The sequence below is a fragment of the Stegastes partitus genome, unplaced genomic scaffold (assembly GCF_000690725.1).
Source record: "Stegastes partitus isolate 25-593 unplaced genomic scaffold, Stegastes_partitus-1.0.2 Scaffold552, whole genome shotgun sequence".
Lineage (NCBI taxonomy): Eukaryota > Metazoa > Chordata > Actinopteri > Pomacentridae > Stegastes > Stegastes partitus.
The window spans coordinates 45,800-58,744 of NW_007578283.1; the positions used below are offsets into that span (position 1 = coordinate 45,800).

Consider the following 12,945-nt stretch of genomic DNA (forward strand, 5'->3'; position numbering starts at 1 on the left):
TCTCTCGTCTAACAACACAAACTTACTCTGAGAGAATGTAGAAAAGATTTTAAGGCATTTCATGAGCTACTGGGTAAAATATTTTGAGGTTAGCAAATAAAATTGAACTTTATTTTTGACTATTGTGATAACATGTAGATAAAATACCCTTAAACTCAACAGATGTTAAGTTCTGGTGTAAAACAGTTTACTGGATAAATCCTAACCTTTGCTTCAGGAAACCACAGAGGATCGCAGCTTTGTCACCGAAGCTGAAAGAGCTGCTAACGTTACATTAGGTTGACTAACACCGATGGCCCTTTTGTTGCTTGTTGAACTCCACAAACTAACTCTTTTGAACTCTGTATCCCCAGTATGGCATCATAACTGTCATACATCCTTTCAACTTCCCGACAGTCCTTGTGATACTCATTTATGAAGTGCATTTCTGTTGGCAAACTTAACCTACTCTAAGCTTAAAATTGTGATATTTCATCTGAATCACTTATGTCTCGCTTAAAAATTCTCCAAAAATAAAACATTCACACCAGGTTCGGTGAAAAAAAATATAATTCTGCACCCCTTAGCGCAACCATGAAGCCATCAGTGTCTCAATTGCAACCAACAGAGACGTTTCAGCTGAACTGCAGCCAGTGTTTACGGACTGGAACGGGGAAAAAACGCACACAAATTAAAAATATAAGTGTTAAAATATCTATGGCATCCAGAGCCACCATCTTTCCAGCATTGATAACGGCTGTGGGCTCTTTGTAAAATGTTGTAAATGGTGATTACGTATATTTTCGATTTTTGTAAAACGAATAATCAAAGTAATTTTTACTTTAATTTTTTTTCTTTTTTTTTTTTAATGATTTATGGCAGTAAAACTGCATCATGCTGCACACAAATCATTTTAAAGTTCTACCTCCTTCCAGTCAGGCTTGTTCTGTTTCCATAGATGTGCAGGACTTTATATTTCAGTAAAAAAAACGAATGTGACAGCAGCAACAAACAACCAGATGAACCCAGTCTTCACTCCAATCAGAACCGCTGTATGATAGAAGCTAATCAATGGGACGCAAAACTGATTATCAGCAGGNGATAAAGGAGGAAGAGGAGGTCTTAAAATGACCAAATGGATGAAGGGGAGGAAGTGCAGGAAGATGGAGGCGATGGAGTTCAGAAGAAATGGACACGATTTATGACTGCAATATTTACCTGCTGTGGTCTTGGTGGTTGTAGCCACGGTGGTCGTTCTTTCAACTGAAAAATGAAATAAAAAAATATTTAATTGATCTGCACGACTAAGCATTTTTTCAAAGTTGAAAGGATCCTTTGATGTTGGTTTCAAACTGGAAAACCCCGTCCTCCTCTAAAATGGTTTACAGACTTAAGAACGGAACACGGGAGATGAAAAGAAAGGTGACAAATTGGTTCCGTGATAAACAAAACAAGTTGGCAAAGCAGCCAGAGCGCCAAACTAATTACTGTGAAGACATTTACAACATGAGCACAGTCGGAGGAGCAGAATTCCTGGAGTTGTAGGAACGTTAAATTTACCAGTCGTCTCGACGAGGATCACCTCGTCACTCTCGACCTCGTTGGCGTAGATGGCGGCCAGGAGGACTTCGTACTCTGTGGAGGGGCTGAGTCCGTCTATCACGTAGGTGTTGATATTCCCATCTACCAGAACCTGAAACAGACCAGGAAAAATCAGTGGCAACGTACACCTGAAGCAGAGGACTAAAAGATCAGAAGCATAAAAGGTTTAAAAGCATTTTCTGTGCATGGCATTACGTGTACAATTTCCGGTTGCAACCTTTTTGAGCAAAAAAAAAGCTATAAAGAGGGGTGGGGTCATTTAGATTTTTGCGTTGTTATCTTCGAGTCATAAACCAGAAAAAACAAGTCAGTAACGAGACACAAATCTGCTTGTAGATGCAGGTTTGTGTAGTGTTGCCCCACTCTCGGTGAAGGGCTCAGTGAAGTTGATGGACATTTTGTGGTGATGGATGATGTTGTTGGACATCCAAAGCGTCCTAAAGATGTTGGATGGGTGTCGAGTTAATGAGGTTGTTGATGCATGTTTGCATGAGTGTTGTCCCACTTTCCATGACGGGCTTGGTGAAGTTGATGGACATTTTGTGGGACTGAACGATGTTGTTGGACATCCAAAGCGTCCGATAAATGTTGGATGTCTAAACAGTCTGCAGGCTGTCATAAGACTAGAACCTTTTCAGCTTCTACAAGGGCAGTGCATCTTCTGGAGACATGAGTCTTGTTGAGACGTCAAGTGATGGCGGCAAATGAGCAGGACTTGAGGATTTTATTTTGATATCGCTGGGCATTGACATTGCCATTGATTAAATTCAGATATGTTACTCATTCGCCTCCGCAGGCCATTGACATCTGCATAGCATTCCCCTGTATGACCACAAATACGTCTGTCATGATTGCCATCTGCTCTGTACAGCTACAAATGAGATCCATCAGCCCAAAAAAAACGCCTTCCATCTCTCTAGTGTCCAATGAATGCGACTGGTTGTCCACTGCAGCCTATTATACTGTTCTATCAAGGCCTGGGTGCAGACGATGAGGATCTAGAACCAGCTTCCCTCAGGTGTTTCCGCACAGCCGGAGCAGATAATCTGCGGTTGTTCACACCAACAATCTCATCAGTGGCCTCTGTAGCTGAACGGTTTTGTAGATGTTGGAGTCAGATGTGAGGATCCTTGTTCCTGTAATCTGTAGTCATGCGGTGGATTGTCTTTTCAACTGCTGAAATGATTTCTTAGACAAAAAACAGCGTTGAGTTCAAGTGCCTGGTTGCAGCCCTCAGATGCAACATCCAGCATCCACCTTGGCTTGGTGTCATTTGAATAAAGCTGCATTTTAGGCTTGCCTCCAATATTTACCGTCAAAGGAGAGCTTGTATACTGGTCCCACTATCTGATCAGCGTCCTTGAAAGCCTCACCTGACTCCACTGTGGCATCATCCTTTTCTAACCACAACAATAGACAGAACTTTTTCTTCAAGTCAGAAAAGAAGATTATTTGCACGCAGTGTTCATATTTGTATTCAGTTTAAATATTTTCATACATCACAGCAATATATTTGAAGCGAAAGTACAGACAGAAGGTTAAAAGATACTGTCGAAGATCAGCAAATCAAGGACCAACAGGTGAAGACGCTGATAACACGTCTCGCTTTGGGGATTATCATCTCTGAGATTATCTTCCAGTCAGAGACTCGGTGTGACAGAACAAGTTGAACCTTTTTCACTTCTGCTTTATTTTATATCTTAATGAATTCGTCTGATCCATGCGTATCAGATATGAGATAAAACTGTGTTTTAGTCAACGATGAACAAGAAAAAGACAGATACACATGGTTGTTGACTGGTTCAGGTTTGGTTGTGGCTATTTTGCAGATTTCTTTTGGATAGTAGTGGCGGAAAAGACAACAAGGAAAAAGAAAATCATTATTTTCGTCTCAGGCGACGCTGCTCGACTGGAACACAGTGAATTGCTCTTTTCAAGTTACGATAAAGAGCAACAATATTCATGTTTGTCAGAATCTTGTTTACAAGTGAAGGCCAATAACACAGACACTGTATGTCACACCTGCCCACTGAGCAATTTCCCACCGATTGAAAGTACAAAAGATGTCTAAGTTGAAGGCTCTGCAAGGGAAAGTAACAAGAAACCCAAGTGGGAACCAAACCTGTAACCCTGACAAACTCATCTATTTATTTTATCAGCAGCTTCACAAATGAGAAATACACCAGAGGCTTATTTTGCGTATGTTAGAAGGTGAGTTTATATTTTAAAAAATGGAGGACAGCAAACTTTGACGTGCAGCTGGGAAATGGAAAAGTGATTTTTTTTTTTTAGAACAAAATATGTAATATTTTAATTTGTAATAAATATGTAAAATAATATTTCAGTTGTGCATCTTCCACAAATAAAGTTGTCTCAGGAACATGAATATTTGGGAGCTTAACACCAACCTCCTCACTGTCTCCTCCGTCGGTGGGTGTCCAGATGAGTCGGTACAGCACCACGTCCGAAGCCGGGTGTTTCCACGACACCCTGAATCTGTCTGTGGAGACGTCACTGCTGCTCAGATCCATCGGGTCCGGGACAGTCTCTGCACGGACACAACAGTCACGGTTAAGATAATACCACAGCTGACTATTATAAGAAAGGCGGCATCCTAATAACATGTATTTTACTGGTGGTGAAGCTGTCGGTCACGGCCTCGGCTTGTCCTTCGTCGTAGATGGCAAAGACGCCGACTGTGTACTCGGTCAGGGAGGTCAGGTTTCTTAGCAACCAGGTTGTCACGCTGCCAACATCCACCTGTAGACACAAAATCAAGCAAGTTTGACTTTCACCTTGGTGGTTTGGTTTGGTCTTTGTGCCAAAGCCTGACTGTTGACATGACAACTCCAACAAACACAGAAACATGCAGTGAGTTACTCAGCACAGTTCTTTCAGACTTCCAAGTTTCTTCACTCTGATGTCAACACGGAGAAGCAAACTGCTCGCTGCATGACAGGTCTGCTAACCTCTGCAGCCTCCTCTCACCTCATTGGTCTGGACTCCTTTGGTCTTCACATACATGACTCGGTAACCTTTGACCTTCCTGGAGGCCGAGTCCCACGTGAGCCGGGCGGAGCTGTGGTCCACGTCTGAGAAACGCAGGTTCCTCGCAGGGATCAGTGGTACTAAAGGGCAGAAAACAAATCTACACTGTAAAACAAAACTGTAGTTTCATGGCATTTTTATTGTACAGATTGTTATAAAACAAGATGTGAATTTACAGGTCGAATGTAAAATGATATATAACCATATAATTTCCTTTTGTTGAAGAAGAAGAAGAAATGTAAGATTATTTTGACACAGACTGACTGTTAAAATACATTTGAAACTTCTAAAAAATACTTTGAACCACTCAGTTCTTCTAGTTCTGTTTAATATAAAGAGCAACAAAAGAACAATAAAACACACACAACACCACCTTACACTTAATATATCGAATTTCTTATTTCAGTGAGTCTCACAACTTTTTGCTGTTTAACTGTATTGTAAAAGAAATTGATAATTTGGCTTTAAATTGCACAGATTTGTTTTTAACTGTATTTTTTTTAGATTAAAAAAAATCTATAAAACCACAAAAGTAGAGTGTGAAAGTGTATGTCTAATGTAGAAATACATTGAAAACCAACATAATTCCAAGTTTTATGAAAAAAATGAAGTTTTTTAATTAAACAGATGATTAAAATGAGCAAATTTAGCATAATTTCAAATATTTCCTCCTATTTTAATGATGAAACTGTTTAATCAAGTTTACAACTGTGAATATATTTCTGAAATTAGATACAGTTAGTGACAATTGGCAGAAAAGAACGAGGTTTGCAGGTTTACATTGATTTTTTTTATAAATTAGAGATATCTCGTATAAGACGTTTTCACGAGTGTGTGACGTTTTGAATGAGTGTATTTTCATCAGCGTTTGATATCAATAAGTCCTAGTAATCTGTTCAAATACTGCATCATTATGTGTATAATTTATCCAATTGTTATTATGATATTGTAGGTAATTTCATTTTTTTTCATAATCTTCATTCAACCTTAAAAATCCTCCACAAAATAAATGTGATCTCCTGTAAAAAATAAAGCTAGAAAATCAATTTTAGTGATGAAAAATGACAGTATCTTAATGAGATGGTTATTTGCTCTTATTTATAAGATGTATTTGGTGCTCTGTGTGTTGAAACATTACCGTTTTTTGTGATTTTGCATCAAAATAACTTTATTCTACAGTGTCATTTAAAAAATTCCAAAAAACAAACAGGTATTGAAACAAGTAGTAAAACATCTATAGTATGTGGAGCGGTCTATTTTATTTTTTTTTCTTCCAGTATCAGTAACACGTGGCAAAATACTGTACATGTTGATTATATGTTGTTTTTTTAAAAAAACTTTTGTACAACAAGTAATCTAAGAAAGTTCACTTTTCCTTTGTCTTTTTTGTGTTTAATGTCAAATGCTCGTGTCACTTCCTTTCCATCCGAATGATCTCCTTCTTGAAGTTCATCGTCACAACAAGCTCTCAGAAATTATTATTGGGTTCAATTTATACCTCATTCGGTAAGAATGACAGGATTCTGGCATATGCTGTTGTGTTCATCCTCATTCAGCAGCAGGAACACAAAACAAACACAGCCGAGCCTTAATAAGAAGTCTGATTTAAACAGAGCTGCTGCTATCATGGCTCATGATTCCACACACACTCGTGGGGTTTGGAACAAGGGTTATTGGACTGCAGTATTTTAATTATAAAGTGGACAGAACCTCATTACATCACTCACACTCCCTCAGGCTCTGTCTCTACTTCCTCTGTCTCTTTCATTTTTTCATGCCGTCTCTGAGGTACGACAAAGGTCTAAAAAAAAAAAAAAAAAGGAAAGAAAAAACGCTCCTGCCCTTACTTTTTAAAATTCAGCCACAGAATCCGATTCACTCTGATGCTCAGAAACTTTTCCGCTTAGAATTAAAGATCTGTTGTCTTTTTTTTTTAGAAAAAGAAAAAAAACCTGATCGCCGCCACCGTTGCTTCACCTCAATTATACCGAGGGTCAGAGTAAAGACAAAGCAGCAGAGAGGAAGTAGGGGAGAAACAGCGTCTGGAGGTGGTGTCGGGGTCAGCGTAGGAACGGGAAGGATGGGAAATTAAAAAGTTTAGAGATAGGTAAGTCTCAAAAGTTTCCAAAAGAATCCACATAAAGGTGTCTTCCACATTAAAAAGGAAAGCATTTAGATGATGCTGCGGCTCAGCAGGAGTCCTCTGAATGTCTGTAAAGTGAAGCTTTTCTCAAAAAGTTTTAAAAATGCTCTTGTTCTTTGCTTTTCATTACTACCAGCTTTTATTCTTTAACTGTCTGAACACCAAGCAGTTTCTGCAATATAAAGTCCTCTATAGAGATAGCACAGTCATGACTAGAAATAGAGAACTCAAAAAATGTTTAGTGTGCAGCACGGCACAGTTTTAATGCCATAAACCAGAAAAGAAAAAATAATAATAAAGTTGAATTTCTTTGATTACTTATTTTACAAAAATGTGAAAAACCTGGATTCACCATATTTACCCACAGCAGTTCTCAAGACTAGAAAAATGGTGTCTCTATATGCTGTGGATATTTTAACACTTGCAATTTTAATTTTCTTCTGTCGTGTCTCCATTCGACTCTGTAAATACTACCTGAAGTTCAGCTGAAACCTCTGGATTTTAGTCACATGACTGTTGGTTGCAGCTGAGTCACTAAGAGCTCTTGGGTGCACAATTTAGATTTTTTTTTCCCCGCAGAATCTGGTGTAAACGATGTATTTTTGCAGAATTTTCAGTGAAATGTTGAAAAAGGGATTTTGATTAAATATCCTGATTTTTTTAAGCTTAGATTTGGGTACGTTTCCCAACAGAAAGGCACGTAACAAATAAGTAGGGCTGTCAGAAAGTCGAAAATTCTGCAATTCTTCCTGGTTTTGCAGTTTCCTGCTGTGGTAAAAGGTAAAAGGCAAAATTTTGAATTAAAAAACAAAACAAAAACAAAACCCAGACCCTTGAAACTCATCTATGGGATTTGGAGTTCGAAGGGTCATTCGGGTGAGTGGGTTTAGGGCTCCAAACAAATAAGAAAGGATAAATAGTCAAACAAAACTGACCTTTTGCGATCATTCTCGTCATTTAAATTGATAAAAACAAATCAGATCACTACTATGGAAAACGTAAATACACCCTCAAGGGTTCCAGATTTGATGCCAATGGTGGAGCCTTTGTTATCATTAGAAGCCCTACATTTCATCCCAGGATCTACAGGTATCTCTGCACTTGTTGATGCACAAATTCAATCTGCAAGCAAGGCATGCCAGAAAGAAAAAAAAAAAGTCTTTGTTGTTCAAACAACAACAAAACTGAAAATAGCCAATAAACAAAAATCAGGACTTCTGGAAAAATGTTCTCTGGACAGAACAAATCAAAAACAGCCNCAGTCTTCACTCCAATCAGAACCGCTGTATGATAGAAGCTAATCAATGGGACGCAAAACTGATTATCAGCAGGGGCCTCATGTACAAAGACTTGCGTGGATTTCATACTGAAACCTGGCGTACGCTTCAATCCTGAAAACTGCGTACGCACAAAAAAATCCAGATGAACGAAAGTGAGCGTACGCCGGAATTCAAGCACATTTCCTTTGTACATCTCACTCAGCGTGGAATTGACCGCACATGTTGGAGTACCAGACTCCTCCCTCTCCACGCCCTCAATTTAAATATGCAAGTTAGTATAAACAGGGCCGACAGGTGGGATTCCCCGCTCTGCAAGATCAGATAATAGCAACCAGGATGAACTCACCCCGTTTGAGCGGAGAGTCGCCGCTATTGTGGGTGACACTGCTCTCATAGGGGTGGTGGGAGCACACGTAGGTCACTCAGATCCCCCCAAGGTAAATATTTATTGTGTAACTCACAGATTTATTCATTATACGGCTCATACAATAATCTGCTCACAGCCAAACAAGATACAGGTTCTTGCATAATCATGCCAGGATATCAAAGAGGAAATCAAAACTTTGTCTCATGTCAGATTACTCAATTTATCATTTTCCAACAGACAATGAGGCAGGAGAAGACTGTGAGACGCAGTCCCAGCCTCGTATCCCAGACCCGCGGGATTCCTCCAGCCTCCCCGGCGTCAGCCGATCCTCCGGTCCGCCGCAACAGGCAGCTGCTGATGCCCGTCCGGGGCGCACATCAATGCATGTCGGGGGGATTAATATTAGGACAATGCCAGCTTGTAGCCTGTTCTCAACCATACTGTTGGTCAGAATGTGTTTTGATCAAGGCCGCCTTGCAACAACGTTACTTAATTGTATTTGCTCATCACAGATGATCTGTACACTGATTTAATAAAAAAAAAATGCCTCCTGTTTACATAAACACATGCATCTTGTGATGGTGCCTCTATAGCAATGTGTGTGCAGTCGATAGCTCCGATTACAACAGGAAAACCGGCCGTCGCTACAAATTGCACTTTTATGTCGTCCTGTTCAACTGCACTGTGGGAATTTGATGTATCTGGCTGACATTCGGATGGTTCCAACCCACACGGCTGGCACGGCTCTGCTCACTGTCGACTGGCACAGTCCCGGTCGGTCGGCCATCTCCCTCTGAAATGACCCTGTGGCTAAGAAGCCCAGTGTGGTCAGCACCTGTATGGGCACAGGTAGGACATGGCTCCTGGCCGTGTTGCGCTCCAATACTGGCCGCAGCTCCGCGCACATTTCTAAGCGAATTGCCCTCGGGAACGTAAAGCGGCTGATGAGCCAGTCGTCGTCCTGAGGTCTCTGGAAACCCGTTCTCTTGGCACTGCTCCATTGGCAATATCCTCCAACAGGTCCAAAGCTGCCGTTGTTGTTAACGGTGTCTTCTGCACCATTTTAGGTCAACTTATAAATCCACTCATCTGATTGCAAACACCTGGGTGTGTTAAGTGTTCATCTTAGTGTCTCTGATGTGCACATCACTTTGAGGAATTACCTTTTTTTATATTGTTTTTTTACATTTTTATATTCCCAGCATCACCTCTAAGTGTCGCCAACGGCTAAAAAGCAATAGAAACGTGCGTACGCCAGTCAAGAAGTTGGCGTGGAGGACCGCACATTTCCACGTTCATTTCACTCTTGATACATCTGAACGTGAGCGTGGATAAGTGCGTACGCCAAGTTTTTGTGCGTATGCACGCTTTGTACATGAGGCCCCAGGAGTTCATGTCTGCTCGCACTTAATAAATAAATGATGAAATAACACGAGGAGAAACGAAGACGCAGATAAACATACTGGATGACTGACTAAATGTATGCAAATAAAACTCTGAACGGCCTGCATGAGTGAAAGTTGTTTTACTATGAAAAGTTATTTGAGAGACCTCAGGCCCCGCCCCCTTCACAAAAACTACCTCGGTTTGCCTCCTGGCGTCCCAATCTGACCTGCATTCAAAGCCCTACACACATCATAAAGACATAAACATGCCCTGACATAAAGCCGCAGGCCTCAAGCCTTAAAGGAGTCTTCATAAAACGTTAATTACTGAGCATGGTGGAGATTCTGGGGAAGGCGGACCGGGGGAGCCACTTCCATGAAGCTTTCAAAACTCTTAGGAATGAAAGTGAGGGGCAAAAAATAGCTACGCGAGGTGGAAGCTGGAAGCCGGCGCCACGCAGCGATTCTGGCATCGCCCGGCTGCTGGCTGTGTCGGAGGCAGAAGAACGTGCCGGGACGCGACTCGTACACGCCGTCGGCTGCTGTTCTGGAAGAGCCGTGCAAATGGCAAGCAAACGCCGTGCAAATGGAAAGTAAACACGAGTAGAACAGCTGATTCCACTGATTAGAATAGTAGAGATTTAAGCTAAAGAGAGAAATTAGCTGCTGCAGTGTTTGGAGGGAAAAGGCCGGTTCCTTTAACCTACAGATCTTTACAAACTGCTGAAACTTCACTGGAAGGGAAAGCAAGCAACCGTCATGCACAAACTGGCACGTCTTTTGGGAGACGTGCGATAAATCTAAACGTCCTGCGGAAAATGAAGTGCGAGTGTTTTCAGACATGAGCATGGAAGCGACTTGAGTGCAGCGGGTCAGAAAATCTGCCGGGAATGTAATGAAATTGACTTTCATCAGCAGTTAGCAAAGCCTGTTGATGTGTGGTCTTTTATCTCTGTGAGGACCCATTTGACTTCTTCTTAGATCCTCACAGTGAGCATATGATTGGAAAATGAGGACATTTTGGAAAAGTTTTGCCTGGTCCTCAATATCATTGCGCTGTTTGAGAAGTTTGACATTTTATGTACACAGAAGAAGACTGCAGAAGACACATGATGCCCATAAATTAATCATTTATATTCTCAAATTATTATGTCTTTACAACAATCCTTTCTGCACCAATAAATCTTCACAGCTGCAGCTCCTGAACCAGGAAACTGACTTTAATTTTATGATCTATCCACAGTATCATTCCATATTTTTGCTTTTTCTTCGATAATAAAATAAAGGATGTTGAGAAAGAATAAAGTTGTGTTTGACAGTCACATTGGAAGTATATCCATGTACATTAGTTTAACCCTCTTAACCTTAAAACTCTGACAGGTTTAAAAGCCAGTTATCTTTAAAAACAAACAAACAAAAAAAAACAATGCAAAAATTACATTATTTATCAACCATCAACTAAAAAAAATCAGCTAAAATAGGAAAAAAAATGTTGGATTGTCTACTTTCTGACGGTCATTGAACTCATCATGTTTGACTTTCAGTTTTGTTTAGAAAAATAAATAAATTTAAGCTTTAATTGTGATTTTTCATCAACATCTACATTCCGAATTGAACAATTTTCCAAAAATATTTGCATATATCTGCACATATCTGGCAAAAAAAAATTAAAAAAAAAAAAGATTTTGGCTCCTTGGTGCAAAAGTAAAGCCATGAGTGAGTCAGCAACATTATGTAACAGTTGCATAACAAAAATGTGAAGACTTTTCAGCTAAACTGGGTTGAACTGCAGGCTGTGTGTAGAGAAGAAGCTGTAAATACCAACAGTATGGGGATAGGTTTTTTTTTTTTTTCCAGTATTGGTAACACCAGTGGGCATCAGGCTTTTACAACTTTTTGTTAACTAAATAATCAAAGAAAGTCAGCTTTTTTTATATATATTTTTTGCATGATTCATGGTATTTAACTGTATCATAGTACACAGAGGTCCCATCTGAGTTCTCTCTACTTCTAGTCATTGTTTAACTATTTCTATCGACGTGCTGGATTTATATTGAAGTAAAACCAAATAAAAGTAAATCAAAAGATGCAGAAACTACTTGGAGTTCTGAGGGTTAAGATCCAAAATAAGACACTTCATGCACAGCAAGGCAGCTTTTCAGCCTGCTGCTGGGAACTCTAGGTGAAGGAGGGAATGAACGAAGCACATGTGAGGGCTGTTTTATTATTCAGGTGCTGTTTGTGGAGGTGACTGAGACTCACATGTGGTCTGCTGGCTGGTCATCGGGTCGCTGGCCTCCTCCCCGTACATGGCGTAAACAGTCACCGTGTACTCGGTCGCTGGAGTCAAACCCTCCAGCTCCACCTCGTTCACCGAGTCCGACACCTTCACCTGCACAAACACACAAACACACACACACACACAGCATGAAGGTATTTGCCTTTAGCAGAACGAGGATGCATTTTTTTTTTTTATACCTCTTGTCTTATCTTTTCCATGTATCTCATCCATCTGTCTGTTTATCTGTCCTATCATCTATCTCTCTGCATATCTACGCTTCCACTGTATCAACCGCACTCCTGTCCTGACAAGCAGAGAATCAAGCTGCGGTTGCATAACATGATTTCTGAATGTGGCTTGTTGCTCTGAGAAGCAGGTGGGATCGATCGGGCTCCTTAAAACTATGTGCCTCGTGCTCAGAGCTGCAGCATGCAGTCAAACAGGCGGTGGAGATGGTGCAACTGTAGGGATTTAGAGAACAATTTGTTTCAGAATTCCCTCAAGCTGCTGGGTTATTCCACCTCAATTCACCAAATTTTAAAGAAAAGTTCATGCCTGGCGATCTCATATTTATCCGATTTTTTGTTTTTTTCTGTGCTTGTTAGCAAGTAAAACGTGTCAGATTTTCAGTCACAGGTGGTAACTCTGCCATAAAATTACTTGAAGCTGTCACGGTCCAGTTACTATACATGGTTATATGCTCTGAAATACATGTTGCAGAGGAAAATATATTGAATTCTAAAAAAATTGGGTCGCAACCTAATGACCATGGGAAAATGTGGGTCCCAGGGTGAGACCAGTTGAGAACCCCTGCTCTAAATTTTTAAAGCTCCTACTGGTGGCAATCCATATATGTACAG

At 40.4% G+C, this 12,945-nt stretch overlaps 1 protein-coding gene across 1 annotated transcript in view; it reads right to left on the minus strand.

Moving 5' to 3' along the window:
- LOC103362059 (collagen alpha-1(XIV) chain-like) overlaps nucleotides 1-12,945 on the minus strand; it is a gene marked incomplete at its 3' end in the record, with an annotated part of 152,543 nt that overhangs the window by 38,218 nt on the left and 101,380 nt on the right. Inside the window, exons 13-18 of the mRNA XM_008288317.1 lie at nucleotides 12,067-12,196; nucleotides 4,570-4,709; nucleotides 4,215-4,341; nucleotides 3,990-4,129; nucleotides 1,540-1,672; nucleotides 1,198-1,242 (exon numbers count right to left, since the gene is read on the minus strand). Coding sequence (XP_008286539.1) covers nucleotides 1,198-1,242; nucleotides 1,540-1,672; nucleotides 3,990-4,129; nucleotides 4,215-4,341; nucleotides 4,570-4,709; nucleotides 12,067-12,196 — 715 coding nt within the window. The remainder of the gene's footprint in view (nucleotides 1-1,197; nucleotides 1,243-1,539; nucleotides 1,673-3,989; nucleotides 4,130-4,214; nucleotides 4,342-4,569; nucleotides 4,710-12,066; nucleotides 12,197-12,945) is intronic.